Raw genomic sequence first — 18,810 nt, 5'->3', positions numbered from 1 at the left:
GAATTAAATCTGATTAGTTAGTACTAAATCGATCTCTCTTAGCTTCATTGAATATTTATCATGTAGGTGTTGGCTGATTTCAAATTACGCCCGAAGACATTGTTAAGTGGTCGCAATCATGACGATAACGCATATATAATTTTAATCATCTGGATTCAAATAAAGCAGTATAGGAGTGATACATACAATTATGGTGTCAACGAAAGAAGCAAGATGAAGTTAGTTTGCAAAATTTTTCCAAAATCTTTCACTGCGTGAAGAGCACAACAAATGATGGCACGTGACATGGCCCATAGATCTGCCATTCTGTCTAGCTTTTCAAAGAAGCGTATCATGGTGTCAGTCTCAGCAGAAATCGCCATAGGATACGTGCACGTCAACAGGATGATCCCGGCTCCGAAGAACTCTACTCAAAAGATGAAATGTCCACGAACGCACCCACGTGAACCCTATTTGGAGCTCACCTCTCACAAAATTAACACAAGCCCCTTTTGACCAACTACCGCCTCTAGCCGTGATTTTCTCACTAGTCTAACAATAGATCCAGTTCCTGGGGACACTTCGGCTCTATGTTGTAACCACAGGTCCTGTACCGGAGAAGAAGAAGAAGAAAAAATAAAAAGTTTTCACAAAACAAAGTTTGTTTGTGGAGCTGTTCTATTCTATGACTAATGCTACCAAAAAGAACCTGGGAACTTGCATCACTCGGTTTTTTTGAAAAATTTCAGTCATACTTTGCATCATATAAGTAGTCGAGTGTATCCTGTATTAACTAAATTGACTCCCTGATCCACAGCAAAGATGCCTATGTTAAAAGACCCATCAGTTAAGTACAAAAAGTTCCCACCAGTGAATTTACCAAATCGTCAATGGCCAAACAAAACCTTGGACAAGGCGCCAAGATGGCTTTCTACAGACTTGAGAGATGGTAATCAATCTCTTCCAGATCCAATGTCTATTGAGGAAAAAAAAGAATATTTCAAAAAGTTGGTCGATATTGGTTTCAAAGAAATTGAAGTAGCTTTCCCGCTGGCCTCACAAATTGATTTTGACTTCACGAGATTTGCGGTTGAAACCGCCCCACCAGATGTATCCGTTCAGGTCCTCTCGCCTTGCCGTGAAGAGTTAATCAAGAGAACTGTGGAATCCCTTAGAGGAGCCAAACGTGCCACGGTGCACATATATTTAGCCACATCGGATTGTTTTAGAAATGTGGTTTTTGGTTTGAGCAAGGAAGAAAGTAAGGACTTGGCGGTGAGATGTACCGAGCTCGTTCGAAAGTTGACAAAAGATGACCCATCCACTGCGGGCACGGATTGGGATTTCGAATTCTCGCCAGAAACTTTTTCTGATACTGACTTGGATTATGCTGTTGAAGTTTGCGAAGCAGTTAAACAGGCTTGGGAGCCAAGCAAGGAGAAACCAATAATTTTCAACTTACCAGCAACGGTTGAAATGTCTACTCCAAATGTATACGCCGACCAAATTGAATACTTTGCAACCCACATCACTAATCGTGAAACAATTTGTATTTCATTACACCCTCATAATGATCGTGGATGTAGTGTTGCTGCAGCTGAATTGGGCCAATTGGCTGGAGCTGATCGGGTTGAAGGATGTCTTTTTGGTAATGGTGAACGTACTGGAAATGTTGACCTAGTTACATTGGCATTAAATTTGTACACGCAGGGGGTTTCTCCGTACTTGGACTTTTCCGACATCACATCGGTGATTAATATCGTTGAAAAATGCAACAAGATCCCAGTGCACGCCAGAACTCCATATGGTGGCTCCTTAGTTGTTTGTGCATTTAGTGGATCCCATCAAGATGCTATCAAAAAGGGTTTTGCAGCCCATCACGACAAAGTCAAGACTGCTGGTGGCAAGAATGTACATTGGCAATTGCCATATTTGCCATTGGACCCGGAGGATATTGGTCGTACTTACGAAGCAATCATTCGTGTCAACTCACAATCGGGTAAAGGTGGTTCAGCATGGGTTATCTTGCGCAATTTGGAGTTGGATTTACCAAGAGGATTGCAAGTTGCATTTTCAAAAGTTGTGCAACAGCGAGCTGAAGTTAAAGGTCAAGAGCTCACTAATGAAGAGTTGTGCGACTTGTTCAAACAAGAGTACTTTATCGATTACGATGAAGATGATAAGGAAGTGGCTGATCAACATTATAAATTGATTGATTACTCGATCAAGACTCCAGGTAAAGGTGTTAAGGAAATCGAAGCTGAAATCCAAATTAATGGAAAGTCGGTGACTGTGAAGGGTCAAGGTAATGGTCAATTATCAGCTTTCAATGATGCTTTAGCAAAACACTTGGGTATAGATTTTGATGTCAAGCATTATCACGAACACTCTTTGGGTGAAGATGCTAATGCTAGAGCTGCTACTTATATCGAAGTCGTGGTAAATAAGAGCATCACCAGGTGGGGTGTTGGTATCAACACCGATGTGTCACAAGCATCCTTCCTTTCATTGATTTCCATTCTCAACGGTTTAAAGAGGAATAAAGATATTTAAGCGTGTATAGTTTTTATGTATTTATCAAATGCAATGAAGAAAAAATTAAATTCGCGACAACTTCTGGAAAACTTCCTTCACAGCAACCAGTTACACACCGAAATGACACAAGAACCTTCAGTCGACATAGCTAATACCTATAAAGAGCTCAACGAAGCAGAAAAACAAGCATCAAAGTTGGAGCTGATGTTGGACTCATTCGAAGCAAAGCTAGATTCAATTTTACACGATGCGGAAAATATAACCACAACAAAGGATAATGAAACGAGTACCACAACGGGAGATGTAAGCGCCAATCAAGAGTCACAAGAGAAAAAATCTACATCACAAGGAGTGCAACTGACAGAAACTGAGAACTAATTAATTCAACATACTCTCCACTTCCCTACGAGATACAAATTCTGGCTCAGTGGTTGCAACAAATGGGTTTATTGGGTGCCAGGGGTTCACAACCAAATCGTTCCCTTCCTCATTCAATCTAGGTATGTTCACTCTAGCTGGTTTCCCACCATCAAGCCACCATTTTTGTTTATCTGAACTAGGTGGCGGCAACTTTTCATTTTCAAAATTGGCGCTCTTTTTATCAAGATCATAATTTAATGCTGATAAATCCTGAAGACCGCCATCTTTCAAGTTGTACGTTTCATATAGTTCATTAGATAATTTTTTCTTGATGACTTGATTAACAATCTTGACTGTAATTTGAAACAATGCGTACACAGCTCTGTGGTCAGAAAACACAATGTTATCAATACATTCATAATCCATTGGCTTGATGAGATTCTTGCGCGACATGTACAAAATCCGGTCAGTCCATGCAGGTACTCGTTGCTTTTCACTTGAATCATATTTTCTAGTGCCATTGTCAAATTTGTATGTAGGTGGGAAATGAATTTCCTGTTCAGCAAAAAATGGAAATGTTTCTCCATTTGCCATTTGTCTATTCAACTGATCATGCTCGTAAAGTTTACCATACTGCTTTTGATGTATCAAAGATTTAACCTCCTCATTTGTCAAGTCAATCCTAAAATTAAAGTCTCCAAGCCAGATCACAACATCATGATTAGGTATCCTTCTATTCTTGGAAAACTTGATACCTTTGATCAAGGTTTTGTAGTTATTGTGTCTCTCTTCGGTGTTGCTGAGACCAGCTGCTAAATGAGATGATACAAAACACATTGTGGTATCGGAGTATTTGAAACTAACAGCGATTCCGCCTTTATTCGCAGCCATACCACCAAGACCGGTTTTCTTGAATGAAATCTCAATGTTGGAAATGTACTTAACTTGTGACTCTCTGACAAATAACAATAACAAGAGTCCACCCAATTGACCACTCCACATGACCATATATTTATCCTTTTTAGCAAGACAGTTTAATATCTTACGTTCCCACAATGTCTTGTTTTTGAAATCCTGTGCCATCATTTGATTAGGCTTGAGCTCAACAATTTCTTGAAGTCCAATAAACACCAAGTCGTGAGAATTACCATGAGGTAAAATCCACTCGTCTATGTCTCCCTCGTAGAAGGTCGCATTGACGTTGAATGTGGATGCAAACACGGATATGTCCAGTTCTGATGTAAATTCCTTGCTTCGCTTTGTCAACTCTTTATCGATATAGTCGTGCAATGGATTGTGCAAAGCTATTGGTGATTGGTCTTGCAATCGACCCAACAACTTGAGCAATGCCAACTCATTCGGTTTAGTGTTATCCACCACCCCACTCAAATACTTTTTAGTAATGTGTGACTTCACTGATGATGCATTCGATTTCTTACTAGTGTGAAGCTTGTCACTGTAGGAAACGAAATTGAGGGTCAATTGGGTCACGATAATGTCGTTTTCTTTCCAGAGCTTGGCATGTGAAGTAAACAACTCTCTGTCCAAATGTATGCCAATCTCTCCAAATGCTAGTTCAATCACCTCCTGACTGATTACTTTTGATAAAAAATTGGCTTTGCTCAAACTGTCAAATGAATTGATTCTGAAAACTCCCAACTGTTTGCCTACAAAGCTGGTGGTGGCGTCATCGTAAAACAATGCACCAAAATCCCTTGCAGAGGAGACAACTTGCGACAGTATTTCGGATGGGTTTTGAGATGTATAACCAATCTTCTTGATCCTGGCAGCAGGGATCGGAAGGTGAGTATATTGAAATTTATAGTCAGATGTTGCCGGGTCCCGGTTTTTCAAAAAATATTTAATCTGCTCTTCAAATGATGCATTCAAGACTCCCTTGTAAGATTTATCTGAGAGTTCATTAATCACGTGAACATCTCCATATTGCGCAGCAAGTCTATCCATATGTCTGGTGAATGCTTCCTGAGATGCTTCAAATGATCTAGGAAAGATAATTCTTTTGTTACTAGCACCAATTATATTCTTTGTTGAAACCTTGTTTTCCAATTCCCAATACATTGGAACATTTCCTCTTGCAATGACATACGATAAACAAAAATGCTCAGTGTAGAGAATAACTTCTGATTCGAGATAATTGGCAACACAGCCATTTCCGTCACACCCCCAATGACCAAAAATTGGTCCTTCTTTGGCACTGCTTTGCTTCGAAATCAAAGTTAAAAGGGCATCTTGACCAGCAACTTCTGTATTGACAGTTTTGGCATACCCTCGAGCAATGATGATAAGAAACCCCGTTTCATCAATAAGCCTCTGCTCAGATAAGGTCAATCGGTTTCTAAACTCAAGCAACTCCTCAATCATAAACATGTTCCACAGGAATCGCCTAAAGTACGAAGCATCAGCAATCAATCTGAAATCGGAAGAGCCTATACCCCTCTCTTGAATCGTCGAAGTAATATCGAATTGTCTTGAGTAAAAAAACGCTCCGCTAGATAATAGCTTTCTCACTGAAGATCCAGGATATTTGACCTTTTCATTGTCTTGATATCGTAACTCATCAAACTCTCTATCGAAAATGTAATCATATTCGTCGCAATTCAAACAATAGAATTCGGTCCCAGTAATTCTATAAATCTTATCATCCAACGTAGGTGAAGCGACAAGTTCATGTTGAGTTATAAATCCCAAAAAAACTTTACCTTTCAATGGAAGTAATCCGATGAACCCCAATAGCTTGTTTCGCTTTGGAGTTACATCACGATAAGAGCTAAGATTGATATAGTCTTTTAATACAAATTCAACCAAAACTTTGCAATCATCCTTCTCACTATGATGACGTTTATGGCCAAGGATTCGACTTCGTATTCCCTTTTGTTCGTATGTTGGGTTTGGATGTCTGATAATTAATGCATGTGTTGAAGTGGTCAAAACAAACGTTCTCGGTTTGTCGTTGAGGTACAATCGCATCGTTTTATCGGTGGTTGTCTATCAGGAATACCACGTGAATGTTTTGTAATAGAGGCTAGCCCGATTTATCTTTTTTGAGATTTCTGTTGCAATTATGATGCAAAGTAAACAGAAAGAAAAAGAATGCACGCTCGATCTAACTAATGCTGTGTGTTAATGTAGGTGTCTCAAAAGTAATTGATACGACATTGCGTCGCATTTTGCTACAAAAGTACACACACCCTTTGTTTGTGCAAAGTAATAAATTGACGCCGGGATTCACTGCTCATAGTGGTTTAATTATGGTGAAAGCGCGGTGGAATATAGCTTGACAAAGCATGGCTCGACATGACTCTAATTTGGCTTTAGGAAAGAACAATTGACGACCGTTCAGCACGCGTGAGAAGTACAATAACAGAGGAAGCGCAATGCTAAGAAGAGACACATCAACATCAACTTGAAGGTATTCAGTCCTGTCGGTTTCTCACAAGTGCGTCAATTGCCCGATCTTCGTCGAATGCATTGCTTATCAGATTTGCCTTGTGAAGTATTACAAGTTGTGTTTTGCCAATTAAATCAACACCGGGCATTGCATCTTGCTCCTTTACATTCAAGATTTTGCCTCATCACAAAAGCAAAGTTATACGAAACATTCACGTTTATGAGCCATTTTCTTTGGGGGAAGAGCCCCTATTGGAAGATGACGACCCTCATCAAAAATTTCAATACCATAAAGATGTCAATAACGACAAAACCAATTCATACACAATAATGTCTTCAGAGACGTTAATGAACCACATCAGTGAAATGATTGGTGTTGTAATTGTTTATCATTTTGAACTATACAGATTTGATTGTACACTTTTCCGCTTTGTTTTCGATCATTTCAAATCGATTCGGCATTTTGAAATCACTAACTTCCGCCCTCATTATAATATTTATGACAGAGATGACAATTTGTGTGTGAGACAATATTTTCTTCAATTGAACTCCGACACCAAGTTCACTCCCTCCACGTTTATTTATTCAAAATCAAAGTGGTTTTACGATGTGACTGCAATTTCGCTCAATCTCATTCTCAAACAAGGAAAAGAACTAGATTTCCACTATTCGCTACCAAATTTGACTGCCTTAACTGTCATCGGTAATGATCTATTTCCTCGTGGCCATCGATGCAATTCGCGATTACACAAGTTGCATATACACTTCACGTGTTTTCGCTGTGAACCGTTGAGTGACTCATTTGACACCAGTGCGCTTCGTGAAGTAGCTGTACGGGGATCGTTCAAGTTTTATGGAACGTTTTCCCACTTTTCCCACCGAAATTTGGCCAATCAATACCTACAGCTCAGTCATTTTTGTATAAGACTTAATGCAAGGACCAGAAGTATTTCTTCTATTGCAAAACTAGGATCCATGACGCATAGCACTTTGGGGACGTTAATTATCACTAGGATTCAATTCATTGGGGCAGAATATAATGGTGCAGAAGCGCAGAAACCAACTATGAGGGTTGATAATTACGATCTTAATACATGCTCTCTGGAAAGCTTGATCTCGTGTTGGATTTCGATGATCGATAACGTTCCTCCTCGAATTCTTACAGCTTCAGAATTGAAAGAAGTCAGGGGGTTGATTGATGAACTTGAGCGACAAACAGAACCTGAGACAAGATCGGGATCATGTTGCCAGAGTCAAAACTGGATTTAAAATTGGAAGCGAACAAGGGCTCTGGGAAAAAGAGGAAGAGGTAGTGATCTGAGTCAAGATTTATTCTGTTGTCTGTTGGTGAAAACTTGCATCAGCTTCGATTGTTCTAGCGTTTCATACTTTCACAGTTTGAAATAGGGTTTTAGTGGAATTTACTCATCTCTTGAATCGAAGTGGATCTGTTTTTGTGAGTGCCATTAATGTTTTGTTTCTTACTTGAAGAAAAGGTTTGTATCAGTTATTTAGCTGTAACTAAATTCCTATAAACAGCCTAGTATCTACTTTTCTTTGTTGTTGGCATCACGTTGACCGTAAGCTTTGGTAGCATAGTGACCATCAATACAAATGACATCTTGTGGTCTGTATTTGTAAGTCTTGTCAAAGTATTGGGTCAAGATTTGTTTAACACCAGCAGCGTATCTAGCTTGAGCATCCAATGAAGTACCTGAAACATGGATGGTCATGGCATTACCATATTCTGGACCGTATGGGTTGTGCATCTTTCTCCATGGGTGGTCTTTTGGTGCTGGCTGGACGTTCCAGACATCACCACCGTAACCGGCAAGATGACCAGATTCTAAAGCTTCAGCAACAGCATCAGCATCACAAATGGCACCTCTAGCAGTGTCAACAATGTAAGCACCTTTCTTCATCTTTGAAATCAATTCCTTGTTGAACAAACCTTTGGTCTTTTCGTGCAATGGACAGTTGATGGTGACAATATCAGCTTGAGCAACCAAATCTTCCAAGCTTTCAACTCTTTCAACAATGGTGTCAACATCGTTGTACAATTTGGAAGCCTTGTTCAATTTGTCTTCAGCTTCAGCTGGCAATGGTTGGTAGTCGTAATACAACAACTTCTTGACATTGAATGGCACCAATCTCTCCAAGATACGGTAACCGATTCTACCAGCACCAACAGTGGCAACAACTTTACCCTCCAAGTCGTACTCTTGTTTGGCAACAGCGGCAACATCCCAACCACCAGATGTAGCTTGCAAGTGACCGATGTTGTAGTTTCTAATCAAAACAAGCATGGTCATGACGGCGTGTTCAGCAACTGATTGAACGTTGGATCCAGTGACTTCCAAAACGGCAATGCCTCTTTCATTGGCGGCGTTCAAGTCAACATGGTCAGAACCAACACCGGCAGTAACGGCAATCTTCAATTTTGGTGCCTTGGCAATTCTTTCCTTGGTCAAGTATGCTGGATAAAATGGAGTAGTAATGACAATTTCAGCATCTTCCAAGTTGGTGTCAAAAGCAGAACCTGGTCTGTCTTTGTCAGTAGTTGCAACCAAGTCGTAACCATGATCTTCGATGAATTGACGGATGCCCAATTCGTTTTCAATTGCACCCAATAATTTCTTTTCTTCTTGAGCGTGTTTACCACCAGCGTAAAGAACTAATAAAACCTTTGGTCTAGCCATTTTCGATTGATTGTTTGTTAAGTGTGTGTTTGTGATTATAGGAGATGATTCCGATATAGATGATGGAATTGTCACTAAGAAAGGAGGATTTCCTCACCTATTTATATTCACTTTTGAAACCGCAATCGATGTCAAGCATATCGCTCATTCCGAGTGGAATTGCATGGAATAGTTTGCGGTAATATCTGTGAGCGATATTTGTGCAGCAAAAGGTTATTACGCGGAGTAATAATTTTCAACGCGGAGTGCACTTTTCCTGCATACAAATATAATATCTCGGATTATATGCGTTACACAAAGTCGAGTATGCTTTGTTGAACAGTTGGAACGGGTTCATGATACGGAAACACTATGGTGATTGCTCGGTATTGCGATGCCACCATCATGCAAGTGCTAGATGGGAGGATTGACTATGTTGTTAGTCACTCTGTGAGTAGTAGTGAATGTGGTCATTCAACCAAGTGCAGTCGTGCTTTGCGCCAATGCGCATTCTCGAAATTTCGATTTGGTTTGTGCCTACTCAGTAGACAATTTGGAGCTGCACTTGACGCAGTAGATGGATTTCTTCATTGTTAATCGCTTTGGGAATGGGTACTTCTTCATAAAGATTACGTCTTTCTTCTGTCTTGCTCCTTTGTTCATTAGCTCCAAGTTTCTTCTTGTCTGTTCGCTAATTTTTTCCTCAATTTGTCCCTTCAACACTCCATTTCTTATCTCATTGCACAATTTTGAAAACGAATCATTCTTGTCATTCTCAATGATATCGTACAACGGCTTTGGCAGACGAATAATGGATGTTTGAAAGATGTACGGGCAGCTGGTGCACCTGAATTTAAACGACTTTGCTCCTCTGTCGTGATCCTTTACCGTAATCTTCAAACCTGAATCACATTCGGGGCAAACGAAACAATTTCTTGAACATGTATACTGTTTTGACTCTTTTGCAAACTCAGTCAGGCAACTGGAACAAAATCTGGATTCTATTTTGAAGTACGTTTGATAAGGTGCTCTATGTTGTTTGCAAGAATGACAAAAGTATAGTTCACCTGATGGGAATAGAAAATTTGAATCTACTTCCAGCTCAGTGTCATCAAACGGGCAGTACACAAGTGAGTCATTGTGGGCTTTTAACATGATGGGGCTGAAAGTATTTGAATTGATTGTACAACAACAATAATGATTTTGAGAAGAAAATTCAAATCGAGACAGTCATGTGATTTGCTCGAGAAGTCAACAAAAGATTGATGCTTTCGACAAAGTACTTGGTTTTTGCAGTGCAGAAGCCTCGTATATACTGGAACATCTAGCCCGTTTTACTACTAAGCATAGGGTATTACTCACTTACACACCTGAAGCAATTGGTTAAAATATAAATGTACATTGACTATCAAATCGTCCCCTCTCTTGACACATTCACCCTCTTTATGCCACCTTCTTGGTCCTCTTTTGCTTCAAGTGACCTTCTGGAATCCAATTGACATCATATCCAGCACCAGTAGATGAACCAGCAGAAGATGAAACAACAGGAGATGGAGACTTGACACTTTTAACTTTGACTGGTGCAGTTCCTTTGACATAGTTTTTACCCCAAATTTGATACGCCAAATAAATCAATCCACCAAAAGATGCCAACAAGACAAGTTCCAAAAAGATCAATCTTGGGTCAAAAAATGAAATGGCTCTATCAAGAACAGAAGCCAATTGACTACGACATGGAATGACTTTAACGAGGTCGCCTTGCACAATAAAGATTTGTGGAACCAATTCATAGTTATTTGGAACTAAATTGATATTGATTGTTTGTTCAAATTTGGCCGATTCACCAGGTGGAACAGCAACAGGACCAATTCTTCCCTGAGTTAAATTGGTAACCACTTGTCTAGTGACCGGGTTTAACAATTGACCAGTAACTCCAATTACAGTAACATCTGATTCTTCATTGTTGTTGATGGTGTATTCGAGAGTTATTGCTTCACCATTGGTCCAACTGGCCACGTCATTTTTTGTCAATTGCGGAGTTTCTTTGATGGTGTAGTCGACCAAAATGTCAACGGTTTCTTTACCAGTTGTTTGGTAGGCAGCAACAGATGCAATTGAGACGGTGAGCGCCGCGATGATGTTGAAGAATCTCATGATTGGTAGGAGTAAATTTTGTGGATGTCACTAAAGTGGTTGCTCTTGAATGATTGATAATTTTTCAAACTGCTTGTTTTTTTGTTTTTTTTTTCTCCTGGTGAAATTTTGGGAAAATAAGGCCATTGCGCGATCTACATTTTATCTCAACTAAGACACACACCTATTTAACAATAACACTTTCAAATCATGATCAAACGACCTTTTAAAATACGAAAGTATTCCATAATACCGAGCCTACACCAAAAAACCCCACCTCATGAACCTGTGCCAAATTTCGACTCCGATAAAAGATTTTCTCAAGCTCTTAAAAGAAATGAAAGACGACTAAGAGAATACGAAGATGCTATTGAATTGTCCAAACAGTATAAACAACACCGGCTGAACTTGATAGACATTCTTCTGGATGGGGCCAATATTGGTGCCATGTTTGACCATGATCCCAAATGCAAAATGTCAACTTATGAAGAGATGTGTAAAGATATAGGAGGAAATCAGGGCTATATGGCGTACAATGACATTGAAATGAGAAACACGATGATGTTGGTTGCGAGTTTATTCATGGAGAATGTGGTTTCTGAGATGAAATTAAGATGTGTTAGGGTTGATCTTGAGAGTGATGGATTTTTCAATCAGATTAAATCATCCACTGAGTTTATTTCGTTGGAGCAGTATCGTTTGAATTTCCATGCATACAAGTCTTCACAATGGTTGAGTACTGCAAATGCTGATACGAGCAATGGTATCAACCCCATTGTATTCAAACTGAGCAAACATAGTTCTGGTCCAATAATAAAATCACTTGAAATTGCATTTGAGCACTATGCATCTTCCACAAGCAAGTTAGCTCACTTACAATTGGCCTTGCAAATTGTTCATATCTTGACCTCTCCTCATGACAATATACCCACGATAAAACTATGGCTGTACCTACTTGACAAACTCGGCAATTGCCAGTTAATAAACTATCAACAAATTGTCTATTTGTCATTGTTTCAATACAAACACCAACCAACAGTTCTTGCTGATCCACCACCAACTGCTGACTCCATATTTGCACCTTTGATGGCTGATCATTTTGTTCATTTGATTGCCCAGGATCCAGAAATGCTAATTCCATTACTTCGGTATCAACTACTTCGTAAAGATGAAACAATGTTTTTGGAGCTATTGTCGTTCTTGACATTGGACAAGATTGCCAGTGAAATGCAAGTTATCAAATCACCGATGTTGTCAAAATCAAAATACAAAATGCCGAAATATGTCCCTGGTCTCGATCTTGATGAGAGATTATTAACAATATCACGAGCCAGCATGTATCAAATTATGGAAATGGCAATTGAATTTCAATTGTACCAGTACCTTGACTTATTATTCAACAAGATTGTGTTGCATTCTCGTGACAGGAGCCTGATTGAACTCAATTATGTCGAGGATGTATTGGTTGAAGGAAAAGTATTTGATGATGCATTGTTTGGTATACTTTTGGATGCTGCTGTAAAATCGAATGATTTGGGTCGTGTTGTGTGGCTCTTGCCTTTTATTGATGAGTATATTGTCGAAGTTGGTGTGATGAATGACGAATTGCAAGCGCAGTTGTTGTCTACATTGCGATTTTTCAATCTCGAAGGTAAGTTGAAGAGTTATGAGGACATACTTGACAATACCAAATAGAGGACACATATAGAGGAAGTTTATTCTTATAGAGGGCGCCAGCACTCACGCTATAACGTTACATTTACTACTGTGATTCTTTTTCCGTTTTCACATGAACATCTATCTATTAATGATGGACAAATAAATATCAACTAATAATACAAATTAAAGAACCGTTTGCACCATCGATCATCGAATCATCTTATATACTTCTTTTCGAAATATCTCGTGACATTAAACCCGATAAACGCAAATCCCATGGCCAATTCAAACGCAATATCACCACCAAAATCACCAATTTGTCTACCAATAACACCACTATACCAAGTTTGGTTCATACCCAAGACAACCCCAGCAACACCACAACAAAATCCAAACGTACCAGCTAATCCAATTGGATAGTATGATTTATCATTATACCGTTCATAATCATAACTTCTAAATTTACCCTTGTGCCAAATTAAATGGGAGCTCAACAATAAGGATTCGTAAATTGCCAAATAGTATGAAATCAAATTCATGAAATTTTCCATCACTGATTCAAACTTGTAGTAAGCGGGGATGCAAATGGCTAGAGTGGCACCATTACCTATGATTGTCCATGCCACACGTGGGATCTTGTGGAATTTTGTCCAAACGGTTTGAGCACTAAGAGCCATTGAATACATGTTGGGGATATTGTTGGCCACGGTAGATAATGCCAATACAACACAACAAAATTGTCCAAATCCGTGTAATGAGTTGGTGACAAGGATGGAATACACCAATCCACCAACTGAGTATTCATTGTACATGCTAGCCCATTGAGGATCAGATTTGATACCAGTAGCACAAGCAGCACCCAAAATCAAGATGAATACCGTTGGTAAATAAATACCAAGGAAAATTGCTGTGAAAAGTTTGAGTAAATTAGTGTTTCTTGGTTGGTAAACAGTGTAATCGGAAGCATAAGTTGTCCAACCAGTAGCAAAACCATAAATTGTACTACCAAAACTAAGGACATTACCAGCAGTAGTTTCACCACCAACAAAATTTGCACTTTTGAAGTTACCCGACATGGCGAATCGAACAATGATGATTATAAAAATGATCAAGTTGGGGATCCATGACCATTTTTCATAAAGGTGAATCACATGATATCCAAAGAATGTAACCAAGATGGTACACAAGACAAGAATCAAACATCCTGCCCATGGCGGCAAGGCACCATTATTAACAATGTGCAACAATTGAGCACTAGACATGATATTTACCGCACCCCAACCAACACAAGCAACAACATTAATGGCACTGAATATCCGAACGGTTACATCACCAATCATTAATCGAGACAAAATCATTTGTCTCAACCCCAATACTGGTCCAAAACACGAGAAATAAGCCACGGTGAAATTACCAATGGCTGCGAAAAAGATAATTGTCAACACTGCTTGACCAAAAGCCAAGTTAAACACGGTGATACCCAATGCACCCAATGCAAATGTAGCAATGACTAAATTAGCACTTAGCCACATAGTAGCTGCGTTCCATACTGAAGTATCAGTTTTCTCTTCGTCAGTAACTAAATCAATGCCTTTAGTTTCAGCTTTTAATTTATGAGCCCATCGATCAACAAAATTGATTTTGGTTTCTTGTACTTCAGTGTTTGAAGCTTGAGAACTGGGGGCGAAATCATCTTCGTAACTGATGCTTTTCTCATGGGCCAATCCAACTTGTTTCTCTTCTTCGAATTTTGACATAATGAAACGAAATGTGATTAAAGATTTTTTCCTAGTGGATCAAGTGGGATTTGTCGCTTTGACTTTGTAAAAGTTCAAAAAACTTTTTCTTGTTCTTATTATTCTTTCAAAATATTAGAAATTGGAGATGGATAATTTATATTTCACTGATGGGGTGGTTGTAATAGTGAAATATATAGGAGGTGATTTTGGAAAGAAAGGGGAATGGTAGGTTAGGTTAGGTTAGGTTTGGTTTCTAATATTTATTGGGTGGAAAAGTAATTGAACAAAGTGACCTGGTGGGCTGGTGGGTGGGTGGATTGGATGTGGTACTTATAGTAAAAAGTATCTGGATGCTATTACAGATAAGAGGATAGTGGTTTTTGAAAAGATAAAGATAGTCTATTGAAAAAAAAAAAAAATTTTTAATTTAGAAATAATCATTGATAAAGAAGGTGGATATAATATTTTTGGTGACAGTATTCCATCGGGAAGAGCTAACTTGAGCCCTAATGCAAAATTGCAATCTTTGTGTCAGTTGCAAAGTATTGCAGTGTGGATGTATACTAAAGAAAATAAAAAAGAAATTTTTTCTTAATGGGTTGAAGATTTTTGCCGCAAATTGAGATAAGAAACACAAAACACAACTAAAAATTAAGAGCACACTATCAAGAAGCGTAACTTATAGTGTTTACTAGAGTGGCCATAGATAGACACGAGCAGTCTAATGCACTTCTAATTGAACAAAGCTATCTTGCAAAATTGACTGATGAACTTTCTTTCCCCTAGCTTCTCGTGCCTTGTTGTTCTGCGGACCATATGATTCATTCACGCACATTTATTTTACCCTGTGTTGCATTGGAAATGGTAGTGCAACGGAGCCCAAAAAAAACAACAGACAAGTCAAATTTGGATTTGGTTGTTCCGAAGGAGTGACACGGCAAAATTACCAACTGATAAGAGATACACAGAGAGAGAGAGAGAGAGAGAGAGAGAGAGAGAGAGAGAGGAGATTTACAATTGAATTTCATGATAACAACAACCACTCCACTCCTTTCAACTTGAAATTCCAAATGCGGGGATAGCCATTTGTCACAACCGCTGAGATACTGAGCTACTTTGCTACAACTAGTTTGCTATTTGGAACTTCAATTTTTTTAAAGGTTGGAATCGTATTAGTTTAATGCAAGGTCATGGTTGTTTCTTGTGCAGAAAAAAAAAAAAATTTCACCAAAAAAGAAAAAAAAAATGCCGTCTACTACACAAAGGTTCCAGAGTGAAGGAGGGACCATAAAGGTGGTAGCAAATCCAGATCCACATTGATCGTTCCTATCTGTACATGACGTGCATAAATTTTAGAAAACACATTGTGTAGATAACTCTATTGTTGTGGTTACATTTGCATTGTTTCAAACTAAAAAGGATTTTTTACGAAAGATCTAGTTGTGTTGATTAAACCTCAAATATTTTTACTGCATATTAGACAACGATAACCCCCAAAAAGAGTGTATGATCACAACATCATCTGCCGAAACGATTCGATAGATTTTTGTTTTAATGAAGACATTGTTAAGCCTATTACAAGTTTTGAAGAGAAAATTGCAAAGACTGCAAAGATTACAATGTGTTTTCTTTTGCTTATCTTTGCATTAAAGTATGTTATTATACGTCGCTCGGATATCTCCAGATACGAGCTCGATAAATATTGTGAAAAGATGCAAGTGTATCTAATCTCTAACTTCATTATTCGTGACCCCACACCAACAAAAATCAACAAATTCCGCGGACGAGATAAACAAAGGGTTTTTATCTTTTAAGCGGAAATTTGCAATCAAAAATCAGAAATTTCCCATTCACTGATCTTTCATTTCATGCCATTCACAGGTCCCGACCTTCATACTTCCCAAAAAGAGAAGATGGCGATTAAAGCATTGAACCGTTGACAATATTGGACGTGTCCACTCCGCGTGGTTTGTAAAGATTGTGATTTTGTGAGGTTATCCAATTTAAAATTTCGGGCTCGTTGGATCACATATATGGTTCTCCCCTACGAGATTTGAAATTACTCACATGGAAGTATTATATCAATTCTCCAAAAAGGGTAGTAATTTCATTGTTAAACATTCTTGAAAAATGATATTTTGCCTTTGTCATTTTATTTTTGTTGCAAAATTGTTGCCAATACTCAACAAACTAGTATAACCAACTCAAAATCAACTAGAGCAAAGAAACTACTACATTGGGTGATTATCCCGCTCCCGCAACTCCGATTCACAAACCTACAATTCACATCTAGACTCAATTATAATCATACTTTGGTAACCAATGTATATTATTTTCTTATATATAAAAAAAAAATTTCAAACATTAACAAAAGCATCTAAATAATTAATGAGCAATTCCATTAGCTCCTAGTATCGCCTTTAATCTAGCAACTTCATCACTTAATTTGGAATTCTCACCCAACAATTCTTCAACTCTATCCTCCAATTGTGTCATTCTTTCCATCTTTCTCGCCCTTGATCTTCTTGCTGCTTCAGTATTCTTGGCTCGTTTCAAAGCAGCAGAATCCTCAATACCTTCAAAAGAAATTGGTTCCAAAGTTTGTGATCTTTGCTTTTTGGAATAAGTGACGCATCCCAAATGATCAACTTTAACCTTCTTTGAAGAAGAGGTGGAGCTAGGTTTCTTCATATCCAATTGAGGTGTTGGTAAAGTAGATGATGGGTTAGGAGTAAACAACTGTGACTGGTGGTGTCTCTTTGCAGCACCAGCACCAGTGGCAGTTCCAACAGAGTCAACTTCTCCAAATGGCCTCTTGTGTGAAGTTGAAGCAGCAACACTAGTAGCAACAGTGCTGATTAAATCAGGACTCGATGCTGAAGTAGTAGCTGCGGAAATGGTATCATCTGATAATCCATTTGGTGATGCCTCAATCAACAAAGCCTCCAATACTTCATCATGAGGGACAATTGAGTCGTCATCAACAGCGCCATCAGTACCGTTAGCACCATGGATACCAGCATCATCCAAGGAAAGAATTGGACCAAATTCACCACCTTCATTTCCACATTCACCTTCACCTTCACCTTCAGTGGAAAACATGGCTGGTTCTTCATCGGTGCCTCCAAAGAGAGCAACCCAATCCTCCTTGGAATTAACCTTGGCACCATCCATGATGAAATCCAATTCATCAAACATAGGAGTATGATCTATTAATGCATCGTTTCCATCCAAGTTTGTACTGAAAACAGATTCCAATACACTCGAGTGGATTTGAAAAGGCGATGCAACGTCCTTTTTCTGATCAACCTCTGATAAAACTGGAGCAGCCAGAGCAGTAGTAGCTACGGGAGCGGCGGCAGCTGCAGCAACTTCGTTTTTTCTTGGTTCAATCATTGTTTCATTGATCATTTCGTGAGATTCAAACAAGGAATCTTCGAAATCAATGGGTGTAGTAGCAGTATTTGTAGCAGCAGACATTTTATTAAATCTTAGTGTAATAGTAGTAGTAGTAGCAGCAGTAGTAGTAGTAGTAGTAGTAATAAATGTAATTTGTATCTAATAATTTTCTTTCTTCAAACAGTAGTATAGTAATTTCTTGTAACAGTATCCTAATTCTTTAATAACTCTGGTGGGGAATAAGTTTATAGTAGTAGTAGTGGTAGCAACGCCATGACGAACAGGTCAGGTAAAGTAAATCTCTTTCTATTTCAACATTTTTAAATAAACAGTAAGGGGGGGAGCTGATTGTGTAGTGTAACAAACAAACAAACAAACGATCAAATCTTCAAAATAAAAATTGATGATGAATAAAACTCTCTTTAAGTAAAGTAAGTAAATATTATTTATGACATAATCGATAAATAACAATAAAGGGTTTTAAATATAACGTAAAAGGTAGTAGTAGTAGATATATTTAAGCACACATTGTGATATTAGTAATCTCTGTAGGCTCTGGAAGGTGAATGAAAATTTAAGCAATAGTAATTAGCTGTAATAGTAGTCTTAGTCTTTGATGTAATTAAGAGTTGTGTGTATACTGTTTGTTTTGTTTGTTGGAAATATAGAGTAAAAAAGGGAAAAGAAAAAAAAATTTTCAGTTGGTTCTTCAGTGAGAATTGGTGGGAATTGGTGATAATATTTATATAGCACAAGCTTTGGAGTAGTTTTGATTTGGGTTTAGGGCAAGAAACTCAAATTTGTAAAACAGTACACGACCAACGACCACACCGACAACAAACAACATTTCAAAAAACACACAAAAGTACACAAAAATACACAAAAACACACAAAATAAGTAAATACCGCAATCTGATTGG

At 38.4% G+C, this 18,810-nt stretch overlaps 9 protein-coding genes across 9 annotated transcripts; 3 read left to right on the top strand and 6 right to left on the bottom strand. All coding sequences in view use genetic code 12, as the record gives it.

Annotated features, from left to right (window-relative positions):
* Nucleotides 1-801: 801 nt before the first annotated feature.
* LEU42 (Leu42p) lies at nucleotides 802-2,532 on the top strand (the record flags this gene model as incomplete). Its single annotated transcript, XM_036808564.1, has 1 exon — nucleotides 802-2,532. One exon carries the CDS (start codon nucleotides 802-804, stop codon nucleotides 2,530-2,532), a length of 1,731 nt encoding a protein of 576 aa, XP_036665288.1.
* Nucleotides 2,533-2,892: 360 nt separating this feature from the next.
* INP51 (phosphoinositide 5-phosphatase) lies at nucleotides 2,893-5,862 on the bottom strand (the record flags this gene model as incomplete). The annotated part of the gene is made up of 1 exon (XM_036808563.1): nucleotides 2,893-5,862. One exon carries the CDS (start codon nucleotides 5,860-5,862, stop codon nucleotides 2,893-2,895), a length of 2,970 nt encoding a protein of 989 aa, XP_036665287.1.
* A 750-nt stretch (nucleotides 5,863-6,612) lies between these two features.
* Nucleotides 6,613-7,551, top strand: CPAR2_806630 (uncharacterized protein; the record flags this gene model as incomplete). Its single annotated transcript, XM_036808562.1, has 1 exon — nucleotides 6,613-7,551. The coding sequence occupies one exon, from the start codon at nucleotides 6,613-6,615 to the stop codon at nucleotides 7,549-7,551; it is 939 nt and encodes a 312-aa protein (XP_036665286.1).
* A 278-nt stretch (nucleotides 7,552-7,829) lies between these two features.
* CPAR2_806620 (uncharacterized protein) lies at nucleotides 7,830-8,981 on the bottom strand (the record flags this gene model as incomplete). Its single annotated transcript, XM_036808561.1, has 1 exon — nucleotides 7,830-8,981. One exon carries the CDS (start codon nucleotides 8,979-8,981, stop codon nucleotides 7,830-7,832), a length of 1,152 nt encoding a protein of 383 aa, XP_036665285.1.
* Nucleotides 8,982-9,497: 516 nt separating this feature from the next.
* On the bottom strand, nucleotides 9,498-10,115 carry CPAR2_806610 (uncharacterized protein; the record flags this gene model as incomplete). Its single annotated transcript, XM_036808560.1, has 1 exon — nucleotides 9,498-10,115. One exon carries the CDS (start codon nucleotides 10,113-10,115, stop codon nucleotides 9,498-9,500), a length of 618 nt encoding a protein of 205 aa, XP_036665284.1.
* Nucleotides 10,116-10,403: 288 nt separating this feature from the next.
* Nucleotides 10,404-11,114, bottom strand: CPAR2_806600 (uncharacterized protein; the record flags this gene model as incomplete). The annotated part of the gene is made up of 1 exon (XM_036808559.1): nucleotides 10,404-11,114. One exon carries the CDS (start codon nucleotides 11,112-11,114, stop codon nucleotides 10,404-10,406), a length of 711 nt encoding a protein of 236 aa, XP_036665283.1.
* Nucleotides 11,115-11,303: 189 nt separating this feature from the next.
* Nucleotides 11,304-12,788, top strand: CPAR2_806590 (uncharacterized protein; the record flags this gene model as incomplete). Its single annotated transcript, XM_036808558.1, has 1 exon — nucleotides 11,304-12,788. The coding sequence occupies one exon, from the start codon at nucleotides 11,304-11,306 to the stop codon at nucleotides 12,786-12,788; it is 1,485 nt and encodes a 494-aa protein (XP_036665282.1).
* A 179-nt stretch (nucleotides 12,789-12,967) lies between these two features.
* On the bottom strand, nucleotides 12,968-14,509 carry FCY21 (purine-cytosine permease; the record flags this gene model as incomplete). Its single annotated transcript, XM_036808556.1, has 1 exon — nucleotides 12,968-14,509. One exon carries the CDS (start codon nucleotides 14,507-14,509, stop codon nucleotides 12,968-12,970), a length of 1,542 nt encoding a protein of 513 aa, XP_036665281.1.
* Nucleotides 14,510-16,876: 2,367 nt separating this feature from the next.
* GCN4 (amino acid starvation-responsive transcription factor) lies at nucleotides 16,877-17,971 on the bottom strand (the record flags this gene model as incomplete). The annotated part of the gene is made up of 1 exon (XM_036808555.1): nucleotides 16,877-17,971. The coding sequence occupies one exon, from the start codon at nucleotides 17,969-17,971 to the stop codon at nucleotides 16,877-16,879; it is 1,095 nt and encodes a 364-aa protein (XP_036665280.1).
* Between the last annotated feature and the right edge of the window lie 839 nt (nucleotides 17,972-18,810).

The sequence above is a fragment of the Candida parapsilosis genome, contig 005807 (genome assembly GCF_000182765.1).
Source record: "Candida parapsilosis strain CDC317 annotated contig 005807".
Taxonomy (NCBI): domain Eukaryota; kingdom Fungi; phylum Ascomycota; class Pichiomycetes; order Serinales; family Debaryomycetaceae; genus Lodderomyces; species Lodderomyces parapsilosis.
Note: the sequence above shows the minus strand (reverse complement) of the source record. Positions and strands in the feature narration are given on the sequence as shown.